The sequence below is a fragment of the Annulohypoxylon truncatum genome, assembly GCF_022578515.1.
Source record: "Annulohypoxylon truncatum strain CBS 140777 unplaced genomic scaffold F4807scaffold_8, whole genome shotgun sequence".
NCBI classification, from domain to species: domain Eukaryota; kingdom Fungi; phylum Ascomycota; class Sordariomycetes; order Xylariales; family Hypoxylaceae; genus Annulohypoxylon; species Annulohypoxylon truncatum.
Genome location: NW_025953794.1, coordinates 1,032,435 through 1,047,736, shown reverse-complemented (window position 1 = coordinate 1,047,736; position 15,302 = coordinate 1,032,435). Strand labels below are relative to the sequence as shown.

At 48.0% G+C, this 15,302-nt stretch overlaps 7 protein-coding genes across 7 annotated transcripts; 3 read left to right on the top strand and 4 right to left on the bottom strand.

Moving 5' to 3' along the window:
* Positions 1–539: 539 nt before the first annotated feature.
* On the top strand, positions 540–902 carry F4807DRAFT_458307 (uncharacterized protein; the record flags this gene model as incomplete). Its single annotated transcript, XM_048001186.1, has 1 exon — positions 540–902. One exon carries the CDS (start codon positions 540–542, stop codon positions 900–902), a length of 363 nt encoding a protein of 120 aa, XP_047856625.1.
* Positions 903–1,092: 190 nt separating this feature from the next.
* Positions 1,093–3,047, bottom strand: F4807DRAFT_387862 (membrane bound O-acyl transferase family-domain-containing protein). The gene is made up of 3 exons (XM_047995864.1): positions 2,038–3,047; positions 1,816–1,982; positions 1,093–1,756 (listed from the first exon to the last, which is right to left on the bottom strand). The coding sequence occupies exons 1-3, from the start codon at positions 2,766–2,768 to the stop codon at positions 1,482–1,484; spliced, it is 1,173 nt and encodes a 390-aa protein (XP_047856624.1). The 5' UTR covers positions 2,769–3,047; the 3' UTR covers positions 1,093–1,481.
* A 648-nt stretch (positions 3,048–3,695) lies between these two features.
* On the top strand, positions 3,696–4,564 carry F4807DRAFT_387851 (uncharacterized protein). Its single transcript, XM_047995863.1, has 3 exons — positions 3,696–3,879; positions 3,952–4,102; positions 4,158–4,564. The coding sequence occupies exons 2-3, from the start codon at positions 4,056–4,058 to the stop codon at positions 4,390–4,392; spliced, it is 282 nt and encodes a 93-aa protein (XP_047856623.1). The 5' UTR covers positions 3,696–3,879; positions 3,952–4,055; the 3' UTR covers positions 4,393–4,564.
* Positions 4,565–4,735: 171 nt separating this feature from the next.
* F4807DRAFT_450682 (MFS general substrate transporter) lies at positions 4,736–8,114 on the bottom strand (the record flags this gene model as incomplete). The annotated part of the gene is made up of 4 exons (XM_048000154.1): positions 4,736–6,135; positions 6,198–6,275; positions 6,788–7,662; positions 8,017–8,114. 4 exons carry the CDS (start codon positions 8,112–8,114, stop codon positions 4,736–4,738), a joined length of 2,451 nt encoding a protein of 816 aa, XP_047856622.1.
* Positions 8,109–9,476, top strand: F4807DRAFT_387706 (HAD-like protein). The gene has a single exon (XM_047995861.1). The coding sequence runs from the start codon at positions 8,679–8,681 to the stop codon at positions 9,402–9,404; it is 726 nt and encodes a 241-aa protein (XP_047856621.1). The 5' UTR covers positions 8,109–8,678; the 3' UTR covers positions 9,405–9,476.
* On the bottom strand, positions 9,477–11,747 carry F4807DRAFT_387697 (MFS general substrate transporter). The gene is made up of 3 exons (XM_047995860.1): positions 11,119–11,747; positions 10,756–11,030; positions 9,477–10,695 (listed from the first exon to the last, which is right to left on the bottom strand). The coding sequence occupies exons 1-3, from the start codon at positions 11,377–11,379 to the stop codon at positions 9,549–9,551; spliced, it is 1,683 nt and encodes a 560-aa protein (XP_047856620.1). The 5' UTR covers positions 11,380–11,747; the 3' UTR covers positions 9,477–9,548.
* Positions 11,748–12,428: 681 nt separating this feature from the next.
* Positions 12,429–14,495, bottom strand: F4807DRAFT_458300 (MFS general substrate transporter; the record flags this gene model as incomplete). The annotated part of the gene is made up of 8 exons (XM_048001185.1): positions 12,429–12,557; positions 12,611–12,993; positions 13,108–13,224; positions 13,278–13,640; positions 13,706–13,811; positions 13,880–14,068; positions 14,126–14,385; positions 14,435–14,495. The coding sequence occupies 8 exons, from the start codon at positions 14,493–14,495 to the stop codon at positions 12,429–12,431; spliced, it is 1,608 nt and encodes a 535-aa protein (XP_047856619.1).
* Between the last annotated feature and the right edge of the window lie 807 nt (positions 14,496–15,302).

Sequence of the window (15,302 nt, the reverse complement as noted above, 5' to 3'; positions counted from 1 at the left end):
GTGTTGCTGTTGCAACACCATGAAGGTTCACTAGGTAACACGACACGATCTCTGGTTGACATGTTTGCTTCTTAAATTTTATTTCAAAGTTCATTTTCGAGTCCCACGCACAGTCGGCCAATTGAAGCCTACTCATACCTACCCATCCTGCCATTCTAAATAACCCCTCCAAGTTTCTCATGGCCACATGTGAATATCCTCAATTTCATTTCAACCACGACCGAATGCCCTCACACAAGGGCCCACAACGCAACTTTATCGAGATCGCCTCGCACAAAGCCCACACCGAACCACATCGTCGCCTTCCGATCAACGTATGAAGTAGAGTATCGCCCGCGCATAGCAAGGTTAGACCCCCTCGATACGTCGACACCAAACCCCATCGCATCCCCCTTAACCGCCCTCATTCTTTCTGTCAGCCTTATATTACCCTTCTACCCACAGCGAGCGCTAACCCGCCTACTCAGGTCGCTCACCCCCAAGCACGCCGCCGGCAAAAACAAAAAAAAAATATCATAAAAGAACAAAATAATAAAACAATGTGCACCGACCTCCTCATCCTAACAATCTGCCCCCTCTGCCAGGCCCCCCAGCACACGCAGCTCGTGTACCAGCGCGGCTGCGACGAGGCCTTGGAGGCCGGTCGCCTCGCGGGCGGCGACTTCGCCGGCAAGCACGGGTCCTGCGCGGAGGGGCTCGCGCGCGAGCGCCGCACGAGGGCTGCTAACGAGGCGTGCGGCGTGTGTCGCTGGAAGGCGTGGGTTAGGGCGCGGCAGCGGCTTAGGGGCGTGGATTTCTGGGCCGTGGCGCGAGGGGATGGGAGGAGGGCCGGGAGGGGTGGGGGGTTGAGGAATGGGCCGGTGATGATGATGACGGGGGGTGGATGGAGGGTTATTGGATGATGGAGGTGAGGAGGGGCGGTTAGGGGAGTTGGTGATGGGGTGGAGGGGGAGTGCCTGGGTAGGTACTTACTTATTACTATTATCAAAGGAGTTAATGGGACGGAGGAAAAGGGGATGGGGTAGGTCTGAGGCGAAGGGGTCTATCAACGCATAGAGACTGAGTCAACGTGGATGAATGAGATGAGTAAGTCTTCGGTATCGTGATGTCCTAGCGATATGGACTAGCTAAGGACATGATGAAGATGATAGATCCACGGCTTAGAAACCCCTGAATCTAGATTATTACACCACTTCTATCTCGGTCTGAAGCTCTATCTTAAGCATATACCGCCAAGTTACCACGACCTGGTATCATACGTACCGCCCGTCTAATGATATTAACATTAGTAGCTCCATTGCCTTGGAACAGTGTTGCTCTTCGACCTAGTCTCACCATCGAATAGAAGGATTTCACGATTTGCCTCTTCCGAAGGACTCAATGAAACTCGCTTTGGTTTGGTGAGGCTATCTGAGGGGAACACGCATTCCTAGGCAGGGTGACCAGAATCTTGAGAAACCACTTACTCACTAGGTACGGATCTATAGTTCTTCTATCAAACGCTTAACATAGCTAATGATACTAACTGGCACCACTCCACCATCTCCGGGGTCACTTTTGTTAATGATAGGATAAAGGTATCCAGGTGCCGTCCAGGCCATCCATAGGCCCACCCATATAAAACCTAGACAACGTTGAACTATTCGATATTCCGAAGTTAAGGGAGACAGGTAAGGGCCAACTACGTCCTCGACAATGATTCCCAATGGTTGGATGAGGAAAAAGCGCAGCGCCCCTGAGTCTTGGACTGGTATTCCTATGTGACGATTTTTAAGATATTAATACCTAGTAAGTAAAGGCTGGGATGTGATATACCTGCAGAGGAATCGATGGCTACGTGTATTACACCAGATATGAAGAATACTACCCAGACACGTAGAAATCGCGCCAACTTGGTATTTTTTCGTATACGGAGTACGTCGTGTATAAAAAAGCTGGAGAAAGTATGAAGTCGGTGGGTATTAGTTTGATGCCAGAAAGTGCTAGATAAAGTCGTTAAACCGGAGGAACTCCCATTTCTTAAGATAGTAAACGTACCTCCAGAAATACCTCAGGCTGGAAATTTTCAAGACCGATCCGTTATATGGCGGCCAATCCGCAGGTGAACTCAGACCTATCGCCACGCAGAAGAAGGCCGCGATGCTGTAAACGCCACGTTGAAATGACACTAGACCTACACCGAGCCCAACGGCGGCGAAGAACCTCATGATGAGCTCTTCAAGTGAGACATCCTGAATTCTGGCAAGCATGCTGATCTTGTCGATCGAGTAAAACTCGGGTACCGTATCTGATGAGGCATCCATAGCATCGAGTAGCAGGTAGCAAACTATTATTATTGCCGCCGTGTTACCGAGGAATCGCGCTTTGGATGAACGTAGCTCTTCTTTCAACGGTGGGATGTTTCTGACTTGATCTGGGGTATTAATGAAACGCCATGAGAATAAAGTAGAGAAGCCAAACTTCATTCGATATGCTACTTCGGAAAATGCACCTGGAGTTGTAGATTTTCCCCTATTTTCGGAACTCCAGCGGCTGAGAACCGCAACATCTAAGTAATGAAAGAATAAAGACAGTGTGTATCCCCCAACAGCTGAGGCCCAAGAACTTCTCGCAATGTAGTCGGGGCATGTCAGAAGACAATGCCAGGTCAACGAACCTAATATGGGGAGGCAAGCTATTCGCAGCAGAGAAGATGTAGGAGTAAACCCAAGGATAGATACAGTGAGCAAGGCTACACCTAGCGAATCGAATAAAGGGTGGTAGCTCATGGTGATCAATCATGGGCGCATTGTAAGCTCAGAGAGGTTATAGATCGAGGATCTAAAATCTGGAGCAACTCAATGGGTTTTAACTATTAAAACCTGACCTCTTATGAAGTTCCCTGATATACTATTGCCTTTTCCAATTTTTAATTAGCTTGTAACTAAGGATGGTATTTTAAAGTAAAGACCCGTGCATAGCAGTTACTATGTCACAGGGCGACTAGGTGATCCATCCCAAAAGGGATTAGTCCTTGATTACGTAGCTCAGCTGAAGGAGGATATCCTAGCTCGCCAGCAACGGTCTCCTTTTATTAATAGATCATACCTTTCACTACTGTGTGCTCAAGATCCGGCACCCCACCGACGGTGCGCCACTACAAAAGCACCAAGAGTACAGCTGCTAGTACATAGAATTATTCCGCACAGAATCCAAGAACAGAAAGTCATTCACAATCTGTTATAGATCTACGGCCTCTCGATAGCTTTCTATGAGAATCGTTTAAGCTCAACCCGACGACCGTAACTTATTGTCTTGAAAGCGGAGCCTAACTATCCTCTCCCGGTTGTAACCAAGTTCAACGCACCGTCGGACGGCGGTGCGTATGGCGTGGAACGTGTAGGTTACATAATTGCCAATTTGGGTTTGCTTGATAAGGAAGACTGAAAATCAGAAAAGGATGCGGATTTGGTATATCAAAGAAGGGACATTATACAAGAGTAATCTAACTCAAGTTGGTTACCTGATTTTGACATCAGATTTTGTTTTCCGATTATGTCTGTAAGGCTCTTCACCAAACAGATTTTATTCAGATTTTGTCATTTCCAAATTGAGTGGAGATCTACAATGAGGCGTGCATGCCTAGTAATTACGTGCATGCACACTAATCCCCGCCCCCTTTTCCTATTGGAGAGCCCATCGTAAAAATAAGCCAGGCAACAACCAACCACTCAACACTAGATTCTATATTCACCTGTCCTGTCGCTTCTGAGACTACCATGGTGCCAAAATCTGAACTCGAGTCGACAGAGCATCAGATTTCATTCTCATCCAAGTTACCATATGAGCAGCCATGGATTAACTATGTAATAACACTCATTTCCGAAAAGCATAACAAATGTATATATCAAGGAGGCCCGGCGACAGTGGATTCAATTGAATTCTGGATGACTGCTAAGTAGACTACCATAGAAACAACAAAACACGAATACTAGTCTCGCCGATACCGATCTTACGAAGTTTTTAATTTTACGTTGAGCTTTCACTCTCGCATTAGTACCATCACTAAATACACCATGCCTCCTTCTAACGAGACGCGATCTCCAAGCTCTAGTGAGAACCGGTATATAACCCTCGGCTCAACTGATATATACCTTGATAGCTAAATTTTCGTGTAGTCATTTGCCCTCCGAGAAGTTTAACATTCTCGAAGAATACCTTCGTTCTGATCCAACTGTATCCGAGCGATGTTCTGGCCTAGTAAACTCCGCTCAAGCAACTAGAGGAATGAGTAGCCATCTCGATGACGTGAAAGATCTCATTAAGGGCTTCGACAACGTGTTCGCGAAAAATAACAGAGGTGGAAACCAGGGGTCCAGTATCCGGGTTTACAACTCCAAGGAAGGTCAATAGGGGCGAATCAGAGGAATATCTTGGACGAAGGAACCACGTCGGTCATGATGAGCCTGGCTTGACGATATTAGTTTGATATTTCTAGTTGATTTCCATTGAATGTCGTACCGAGAACGATGATACGGATTGGCGTTGGAGACACGGAATACGAATGACGCAGGGAGGGATTTCTTTAGACTTAACAGTCCTATCGTTTCACGAATTTGACAATAGGCGTATGGTTCTATGACTGTTGAACTAGGTAGATGCTATAACTCCAACAAGACGACATCGAGAATAGTAAATTTGAATGTTTCCGTCTTTAGTAAACCCTCTCTTGATGCAGTCGTCCTTACCTAGACCCTTAACCTTGAGTCTTCTCTCTTTCGGCCCTCTCTGTCTCCCTCCTCCACTTTGGACCAAACTTCCATTGGACAGCCACGCCTAACAACGCAACAGCTTGAACGATCACACAGACCGTAAACGCTAGCCCAACACCGATGCTATTTACCATGGGCATTATGAAACTCGTGCCACCGGCGGCGAATAGGCATCGGGCGAGGTTCAAACTTGCGCTAGCAGCCGCGCTCCGGTCGGAGAAGATGTCGACGAGGTAGGTCATGACGACAGACTGCGTGGAAACGGCAGTCCAGCCCGTGATAAATGTGGACACGATCGGCACCACAATATGGATATGTTCAGGATATTGAATCGTCCAGCCGAAAAGAATGATAGACAGGCACTGAACGAAAGAGAAGACCGGGACCAACCGAAGGCGCGCCTTTTCCAGCGGAAAGGAATCCTCGGAGTTAGTGGCGGGACGGACTAGGCCGTTCGACAGTCCGACGTTTGTCTGGGTGGAGCGGGCTTCATGTTGCGCTTTGACGCGGCGGTAGTCGATGTCGAGGATCTTGCCGGTGATGAGCGTGCCGATCATGGATCCCGCGCCGTTGGCGATAAACGTCAGGCCGATTTGGGTTTCGGTGAGGCCATATCGCTCTTCGAAAAGGGACGACATGGCTGTGATGCTCATTTGCCAGACAGCGTAGTAGATAGCGAGGAAGATGATAATGGGAGCAGCGTGTTTGCTGACAAGGATGCGAAGAGGGCCGGTCACATCAATGCGTTTCCTCGCGGCGGGCTGTGAGTTAGGCGCTTCTGGATTCCATTGGATCGTGGTGAGTTTCTGGTAAACACGTAAAGGATAACTGGCGATTGGGCTGGATGGCGTTCGACTTCCATTCGCAACAATCGATCTCAGAGTTTCCGGGAGGAGGATAATCAAGAAAATTAAGAAGACGCCGCTATATATGGTCAGGAACCAGAAGATTGCCCTCCACCCTAAAGATCCCGCCAGAGCGCCTCCAATCACCGGACCAACAGCTACAGGCACAAGCAGTCCAGCCTGAAATATGCCCATGAAACCTCCACGTTCGGCGCGAGTGGTGATATCGCCGATCACGCCTGACCCAATCGCGATCGTACTCGCGCTGCCGGTGCTCTGTAAACATCTTAGTATGATCAGAGTGGCATAATTCTTCGCCTCTGCTAAACCGACGCATGCGGCGAGAAACACCAGAAAGGTGCAGCAGTAGGCAACCCGACGACCTCTAACGTCGGAAATAGGGCCCCAGAGGCTAGGCGCTAAACCTTGGAAGATAAGGTACGAGGTCACCGTGAGGTTGACGAGCTCCACTGATATGTCCAGGTCATGAGCAATCGTAGGGAGCGCGGGGAAATAAATGTTCGACGCAAAACCAGAGACTATTTCCATTTATCCGTGAGCTGATTCGGGGAGTACTGTAACTTTGGGGATGTGCACTTACATGTTGCTGCTGTTGATACGACGAGGATTATCAAGGCTTTCTGTCGTTTGTCGAATATGCTGTAAGGTTCTTCCGGAGCTGTTGGTAGTGGTAACAACGCTGGTGGTGTGCTTTGATTTTCTTCAGGCTTGCCTGTCATGGTTAATGTCTGTTATGGTTATTTTACAACTCGAAAAGCTTCGACAGACGAACTGAATCAATCAAATATATAAAGGTTCGAAGGTTCGAATCCCACGTTCTCCGGACGGAGTTGACGGGGCGGAGTTGAGCTGACGGAGCTGAAGTAGTAGCCAATCATCGTGGTCCTAGGAAGTTTAAACTTATTACCTAAGTCACTCTAAGTTGTGTCATCTGATATTGTTATTCATTATGGAACCTTCTCTCTTTTGAATAAAAAGTTATGTGATATGATCACCTTGAATTGGATGCTATTATCGAGGTAGGTATGGCGTTGCAAATTGCCCCTCATATTTGGACAATGGCATAATGGTATGTGTACAAGTATAAACGCTGTATAACAGTCAGCAATACATGATTTCGAAGCTATGATGACTTACACTCGATCGGGCTTGAACGATAGCAGAATCAACCTCCATGCGTGCAACTGGTTACTGCGTATATCATTGTTCCGAATTCATCGACGTTCTCCAGCCAGGTATCCACTCGGTTGCGTCTTTCAAGCCGACCAGACTCATCCAGATCCGCAGGCATTGGCCAAAGTTCGTCAATACGAAGGGCCTCCTCTAACCAATCTGCTAGATAAATGTTGTATGATGTTTCCCATTCTTGCCGTGTCTGGGCCCTCCATAGATGCTTGCTTGTTGGCGCGGGTAAGCCCTGGAGCTCTGTGCCCAGGAATGTCTGGAGACCGTCTTGAGTCGAAAGCACGCTGTCGAAGAGATACATTGCGTAAAGGGTCCGTCGCTTCGCCTCTGCGACAATCCAGGCTTCCCATTTTGGTCGAGCATGTTGCTGTTCCGCTATGCACATAAGCCCTCCTCGACTGCTTGAGCATGCAAGTTGTTGGAGGTTCATCATCGCTTGTCGAAGATATGGACCAGATATCTGAGCGAGCCTAAAGAATAATACCATGGAGTAAATCATATACGCTTGAAAGGCTGCAAGTTGAGTAACATTATCGTATGCTGCGTATTGCTCGTAGAGGTTGCTCATCTCTCGTCCTAATACGTCCGCAGCCACCCCCTCACTGCCAGGCAAGGGGTTTTCGCAGATGCGAATCAGACTCAGACAAGTTGAAAGCGGCGGGCTTGTTGATGTGCTCATCACCTGCGAGGCATGTATAAACGGCGGAACTCCGCGACCACGAACCGCGACGGCAACATACGACTTGAGAAGCCTATAGATAAGAGACGTGATGGTAGGTGGATATTGCTTAACCTTCTGACCGATGACGGGGATGTACGGATGTAGCCAGCGATTGCTAATATCGTCCACATTGATGGGGCTAAAGAGTTCCAAGCGCGAGAAATCAAGCGTCTCCGACTTCTTAGGCGCGCGGACTGGAACTTCTAGCCTCGACTCCCGTGGTGTATAGTTCCCCGTGAATGCCTCGGAGGAAGGATTGGTCGGACTAGTATCACCTACGACTAGCGTCGACTCGGTTGTCGAGCTCTGAGTATCAGCAGCATTGGAGATCTCACACTCAGGACCTGGAAGTAAACTCCCGGATGCGGAGAGAGTGTTCGGTGACGAGACGGTGTTATATAACCCTCCTTCGACATTTATAGTCGTGCTATCTGTAGAGCCTCCGGAAAGCGGGAGGTGAGGATAAGAACAAGATAGGCCTCGCAAGGCGCACCGAGTACAACGCCCTGCTTTGCGATCGCATTTCGCCTTCGCGGCTGAACAACTATTACAAGCCTTTTGACGCGAAGTAGAATACCTTGCAGCCTTCATGATGGCATCGGGGAGTAAAATATAGAGTGCATTGGTCGGCCGTTGCCCAGCGCGTACACGGGGTTACAACATGATGAGTGTAAGTCTAAGTTTGATTTCCAATGTGCAACATTCAATGAAATGGCCTGTGATTTCTAGGTACCTAGGTACATGAGTACATATAAGGTACGTGGGCAAAAAAGATCTGGATCACGTAAACATATCCGAACCGTTCCGAAATCTAAAAGCCCCATTTGCTTTCTAATAAGAGCCCTTTTATCTTGATCGCATTTTGATAACCTCAATTTTTAAATCCTCCAAAAGCTGGACATTGGATTTACAGTCGCAATCTGCATTATCGGAACCCCGCAAATAACTCGTGGCTTCTAAGGATCCAAATGGGGGCGCGCCCTTCGGTGAACTACGTCACCCGCGTGAAACCCCGCGATGGAAGCAATTCACGGTTGCGGCAATAATACGTAAGGCGTATCCGTATATATGACCAAGGTATCATAGACATACCGTTGCCGAAATTCCATAGCCCCCATCCCAAACCAGCCAAACATCCATATCAAGTTTGACGCGATGGCAAATCTCAAGGATTTCCGCCTTCTCTCCTTCGATGTCTATGGCACATTGATAGACTATGAGACCGGCATACTATCAGCCCTAGAACCCCTCCTCCGCGCCAACAATCGCACAGACATCTCCCGTCTGCGAATACTAGAGACTTACCATGAACTTGAAGTCGAGCAGCAACGGGAGACACCTGGCATGCCTTATTCTGAGCTCTTGGCTACTATTCACAAGGGACTAGCGGACAAGCTAGGATTGGCGCCACCTACGGCTGAGGAGTCACGAGCCTTCGGCAGTTCTACCGCCAGTTGGCCGGCTTTCCCAGATACTGTCGCCGCACTGCGCCGACTAGCAACGCGGTATAAGCTAGTAGTATTGTCGAATGTTGACCGCGTCTCCTTCGGTCTAACCAATGCTGGGCCGCTGCAAGGATTCCCCTTCGACCTTGTGATCACGGCCCAGGATATCGGCTCATACAAGCCGGATCCCCGAAACTTCGAACACATGCTCAAGGAAGTAAAAGAGAAGTTCGACGTCGACAAGGAACAGGTATTGCAGACAGCCCAGAGCCAGTTTCATGATCACCACCCGGCGCGCGCGATGGGAATCAAGTCAGTTTGGATCGTGAGGCCTGGAGCAATCATGGGCAATAGGGAGCAGGAGATATATGATTGGAAGTTCAACACGTTGGGAGACATGGCTGACGCACTTGACGCAGAATTGAGTGCTCCGTAACGAAACATTGATAATCAGATATTGGTTTATAAGAAACAGCGACGGCTCTAATAGTATATGGTACATCTCAGATGTTTTATATTTTCCCGACCAACATACAACCAGGCGTATTTCCAACTTGGTGATCGTTCAGGGATCAAACTCCTATGCCTGCATGATCTTCTCAAACACTTTCACTCGGCTTGTCCAACTCCTGCATCTCTTTCCGAAGATATACATCGGGATTGCACAGATGCAGATGAAGACATGAACACCTCCGATGATGCAAAACACCTCCTTCGGGCCTTGACTGCTGATCCAATCTGATATAAAGTAGTTCATGCCGAAGGAGTAGATGTTCCTCAGATTAATCGCCGCAAATGCCTCTGGAGCTTTGTCGCGATGGCAGTCCGTCAGATAGCCATACACAGCGATAGACATGAACCCCACGCTGAAATATTGTAATCCATAGAATATTGCAGGGGCAATCCAGGGATCTTGCTCCTGAAGCGACCATCCGAAGCCGAAGAATGACATGCCTCCTAGGGTCAAGGTGATCACGATAAGGACCAGTCGAAATTCGGGCTCGTATATACCTCCATTTCTTCTCGACATCGCTTTGATGATCCAATCCGCGATTGGCCCGGATATGAAAGCTCCCACGATCGCGCCTATAAGCGAAGCAATTGAGACTAGCCCAACTCCGGAAACACTGAAGTTGTAAGGGGGCGCTGTGAATAGTTGAGCTAGCACGGAGCCCACCACCACTAGCCAAGAGCTCGTAAGCCCATATGCGAAGAAGGAGAATAAGACTTGCGGAAATAAAAGCATCATCAATGGTCTCGTGAGAACCTTCCAGAGTGGATCATCGGACATCCTCCCATGGAATATTTTCAAGTCGTGCCAGTAGCTATGCTTCTTTTCCGACCAGGTAACATCAACCACAGCACGTTCAATAACCTCAACTTCAACCTCAACGTTCTCAGCACCGGATGATCCGCTACCTGTTTTTCCTTTCGGGTTGTCGTGCTTAGGTATCTCTTCCTCCTTTTGTCCTGTTCCAAGATCTGTATTCAAAGATTCATCCCGTCTATATGCAGTCTCGGGACAGAAAAAAAAGAGGACGATTATCCATACTCCGAAAATAATTGCACATATGCCGTAGGTCCAGTTCCAGCCCAGGTTTTGGATGATGTAACCGGAGATAATCGTGCCACCCCCAACTCCGATGGAAAGGCACAGACCCCAAGCTGCGAGCCGGACTCCGCGTTGATGTACGAAATAGATATCCGCGATTGTTGCGGTAACCAAACTTCAGCAAGTCAGCTTAAATCTGTGGTCAATTCCCAGGGGGTGGAGCCGGGATACTCACACTTCGAACGGGGACATTCCTATGCATCCGACAAGCCGGAAGCCAAGCAGACTATTGAAATTATGTGAATAGTATCCTCCAATGCTGCCGATAAACAGTAGCAGGTTGCCGAGGAGAAATACGGGTCTACGACCCCAGATGACGGCCATGGAATTGGTGAAGAAGCATGACAACCCAATCATGAGTATACCATATCCGAGATCGCCGTTAAGCTTGTTATACGAAATACCGAATTCAGAGGTCATCTCGACAAAACCAGGTGTAATCATCGGTCCCTACGAATAGGAATATGCAATTAGTCTCATAGTCCCGCGTTAACATATGTAGGACAAGTACCTATCCAAGTGAAAAGGGGATACTCACCCAAGCGCCCACGACGGCCGTGTCAATACATATGAAGAATAACATAATATCTTTCTTCCATAGGGGCCAATTCAATGGGTCGTTCGGACTGTTGCTAGGTTGCGGCACCAACACAACATCTGAGTCCTTGCCTTTCCCGTGGCGCAAGGCCGTTGCAAGCTCACCATGACGGCGATAGTCGTCGGAACCAACGACATCTGTCAGAAGGGCCGTACCAGGCACATGGGAAAGGTGTTTATCTTCAAGCACTCCGAGTCCCATGATGAAAATGTCCTTCGAATCCGTAAAAATTTGATGTTGCAGGGGGATACCAAACGAGTTCTTCCCAAGGGCGGTTAATAGGACTTATAACCACGACTCAGCAAGGGTATCTCCAACTCTTGACAATAGCCCCCCCTGAATTATTGGAGCACGCCTAAATTGATCAACACGGGAGATTGGTGGAGTCTGAAATTTCATCTTGCAGTCGATTCACACCGATTGCGGGGAACCTTGTCCGAAAGTGCTTGAAGTTATCACGGCACTGGAGTATTTTCAGCTAATAAGGCGTAAGTGCTAGCTAATCCGGTATTCTAAGAGGGGAAACGTGGTCTATTAGCTGAATCCGGGGTTTCTAGGATTTCTGGACTTGCCTATCACCCTTTAGCGAGACTTGCTGACTGTGACCGCGTTATTTCAACTCGGCAGAGATCCCGCCCACGCGGTGCTGCTGTGTAGCACCAAGTTTAACGGCTTCCTTCACCATAGGCTACTTTAGGACACATCGAGGTTACTCTACGCATAATATATGTTGACTAAACCAAGGGGCCTTAATCCGACACCATCATGTAGTTACTTAGGGAAGCACAACATAGAACGCCCAATTGAAACATGAGAGAATGGTAAGTAGTGGCTATTTGATGCCTAATATCAGGTTGACGAAGCATAATGATTAATCGTCGATCGGGGAACCCCAAAGGTAGGTCCGAAAGCTGGATCGGAAACATCAGGGGTCTTATTATCGGACGACAATATTCGTTCCGGAAAATGGCGAGGACTACACAAGTATGTCAACAGAAAATTCAAATAGAGCATGAAGTTTTGTTCCGCTATAGACGCTCGGGAAAATGGTGGGAAGAATGCCTAGCCGCTGACGGGCTAAGGTTTTTCTAGATTAAGGAATTATCGATTCTCAGCGTTGAGGTCCTGCTCAAAAGCGCCCTGGATAAAATCCAACGAATGTACGAGGTAGACATCATGCGACCAACGTCCTTGATTATACCGTTATTTCCCCATTGAAAGTAATACGGCTCTAATTGCCAGGTTGGCGATTATTCGAGTTCCCAGCTAACCAGACGCCACTTGGAAGAAGTATGATGGCGAATCTGAGGGCCCCAGACCAGCAGGGGCACCACGAGAGCCATCAAACCGCCGAAAATTCCGCCCAATGTTCCAAACGCCTAAATATCATTAAATGTCTGGACCTTAAAAGCATATTTGACTGCTAGCTTACCTTAGCGTACCCCATGTTATCAACCCAAGGTACTACCCCGTGAACTAATCCGAATGCGACGATGTTCTTGATACCATTGATCATCTCTAAGCATTCGGCCGAGACAGGAAAATAGCAATCGCAGACGTATGTCATAGTTATGCTGGCAGACCCCGTCAAGCCGACGCTCATGAGCCCGTACGCAGTAAAAATAACCGGCCAACTCATCTGTTGCTCCACGGAAAAGCCGAAAAGTACGATCCCTGTGAATACTACAATCGTAGGAATTAAAAAGAGAAAGAGGCGTGTTTCGGGGACGAAGACGCCGTTGTTGCGCCTGGCGCAGTATGCCGCCCCTTTATCTATGCAAAGACCACCGATGAATGCTCCAATTCCTTGCCCAACTAGAAGTGAATGTTAACATCTGACTCCTCATAATAGAGGTAGAGTAGGTGAATAGCGATTGGGAAGGAAATATTGGTAAGATGGCAGAGATAAGGGGCAAGGACTTAACATACTCATGCCGGGAATATTTATCAAACCCACCGCGCCGATAGAGAAGTTGTAAGGCGGAGGAATCAAAATGGTCGAGCTGACAGTGTTAACCATGACAGTCGGAGCAAGTGCCAGCGAGTCTGCGCCGGAGTTAGCGTTACCTCTAGATGTAGAGAGGTAAAGGAGTAAGTACACGTAAGAGTTGCAAAGAAACATGCCGGGTAAGCCAATAAAGGTATGGGACGAAGTATTAGACTTAAGTACGACGTATCCCTAGCGATCCCTGACCAAGGGTTAAGAGATTGTAAGTAAGTCTTGCGATGGAACGTGCTGCTTGGTTGGCTCGATGGCAAGCTTCTGCCTCCAACTTCTAGATGCTCATATTTGTCGCCTTCAACCTTTTCGCTGGTGCTCTCGGAGATGGCACTTGAATCTGATCGTTCGACGAGATTAGGAGACCTTCTAAATCGCGTCTCAGGGGCAAAAAGGATTATCAGCAGTAAGTTGACGCCAAGTAGAATAGCGCTCAACCATTTTCCCCATGCCCAGCCCTTGTCTGTTGAAGGAGTTAGCTCATAATATACCTATACGAATATACTCCTGTGAAGGATCGACACGCACACTCAATGAGATAGCCGCCACATAATGGTCCCAAGCTACTACCGAATGCGATGAAAACGATGTACCATGACATCTTGGTTCCTCTTTCGTGCAGAAAGTAGATGTCCTAAGCAAGGAAGTATCAGTAGTCTATAACTTGAAAGCGTAATCAGTTATGCCTGAGGGCGTAATCACATTAACAATTGCAGCGCCCAGCGCTTCAGACGCTCCGCCGCCAAAGGCACCGAAGATACACCCCCCTAAGAGACTCCCATAGTTAGGGGAAGCGGCAGCCCAAATTGCTCCAATGAAGCAAATCGCACAAGAGACGATGAACACCGGGCGTTTTCCAAGATATATTGCTGTAGGGACCCAAAATAAATTCTAGTCGGGGATATGGTTAATGAAACAATCAACATCGAGAGATAGGGGGAGGCTCACAGATATGCCCTGGGTGAGGATTACCCAAGAAATAAGACCTGAAGCATCATCTATGGAGACATGAAGATCCTCAGCGATGGGTAAGAAGCTATCGGAGAGTACAGTTCCGCTAAAGTTATTCAAGCATGAAAAGAGACAGATGGAGAGGAAAACGACATGTTTCCGCCATTTCGGCCACCGTAGTGGGTCGTTAGGATCCGAGGACGGCTGTGGGAATAGAACAGTATCGCCGCCCTCCAGGTGCTGCTGAGAAAGATTTCCTGGGCCATTTATTAAATTCAGTGCTACCGCGTTCATGAAAAGGCATACCATTATACAGTTGAACCGTGCCCTCACTTGTATCCAACTCCCTTAGAGACTTGAATGGCATCCTATCGACTTTGAGGTGTTTGAACGATATTAAGATCATTCTCTACAAAGATATGATCAATGGGTTTTCAGCAGAACGAGGAAGAAGCTGGCTCATGAAAAGATAATAAGGCTAGATGGTTGTCGTGTGCTCTTAATCGGAACATACACAATCGTTCGCGTAGTTCTGATTCCAGACCGTGAACTCTTTCACTGGATCTAGGTACAGTGAGGATATTGAGTAATTTCAGAGACATGACAAGTAGATACCACCCAATATCGTCTACCCTCTCTACGTTTGTCCGAATCAAGAGACATTTGCATTCCGGACCCCCATCGGTCTCCACCGGCCCGAGGTGGATCCGCAGTAGCACAGGGTTGGAACAAGGCGTTTGACAGGGAAGGGATGAACATTGAAGGGAACTACAGATATCTATTTGGATCAATGTCTTGGAGATAGTGCTACGGTTACCTACATCTCAGGTAGCACTGGGGGTTACTCCCGCGATCTAATGCTGGTACGTACCTACCATATGAATTCCGCTCAATGCCTGCCATGCCTGCCTCAAAAAAGACCAAACTAACTTTTAACCATTTTAACCATTCCCCGCAATACGCTAAATTAGTATTTCGATCGTTCTAACTATATGCAGATAGCTAGTAGGCATAGCCCTTGTCATCCCTTTGTTTTAAGCTCCTTCTACGTAGTACACTATCTTTATGTACCCAGCTGGCATTGTGATTGGCCACTATGTCTACTGGGAAGGTACGCGTACTTCAATGCACTCGTGGGGCAAACACCCAGGTTCTTTTCCAAGGGTCTTTTAGG

Bases quoted from the DNA above. Each gene is read 5' to 3' on its own strand.
- F4807DRAFT_387862 (XM_047995864.1), bottom strand. From the start codon at position 2,768: ATGAGCTACCACCCTTTATTCGATTCGCTAGGTGTAGCCTTGCTCACT. The intron at 1,983-2,037 runs GTACGTTTACTA...GACTTTATCTAG, and splicing joins AGCCTGAGGTATTTCTGGAG to CACTTTCTGGCATCAAACTA. The intron at 1,757-1,815 runs GTATATCACATC...ATCGTCACATAG, and splicing joins AGCCATCGATTCCTCTGCAG to GAATACCAGTCCAAGACTCA.
- F4807DRAFT_387851 (XM_047995863.1), top strand. From the start codon at position 4,056: ATGCCTCCTTCTAACGAGACGCGATCTCCAAGCTCTAGTGAGAACCG. The intron at 4,103-4,157 runs GTATATAACCCT...ATTTTCGTGTAG, and splicing joins CCAAGCTCTAGTGAGAACCG to TCATTTGCCCTCCGAGAAGT.
- F4807DRAFT_387706 (XM_047995861.1), top strand. From the start codon at position 8,679: ATGGCAAATCTCAAGGATTTCCGCCTTCTCTCCTTCGATGTCTATGGC.
- F4807DRAFT_387697 (XM_047995860.1), bottom strand. From the start codon at position 11,379: ATGGGACTCGGAGTGCTTGAAGATAAACACCTTTCCCATGTGCCTGGT. The intron at 11,031-11,118 runs GTGAGTATCCCC...TCCTATTCGTAG, and splicing joins CGGCCGTCGTGGGCGCTTGG to GGACCGATGATTACACCTGG. The intron at 10,696-10,755 runs GTGAGTATCCCG...GACTTGCTGAAG, and splicing joins GGAATGTCCCCGTTCGAAGT to TTTGGTTACCGCAACAATCG.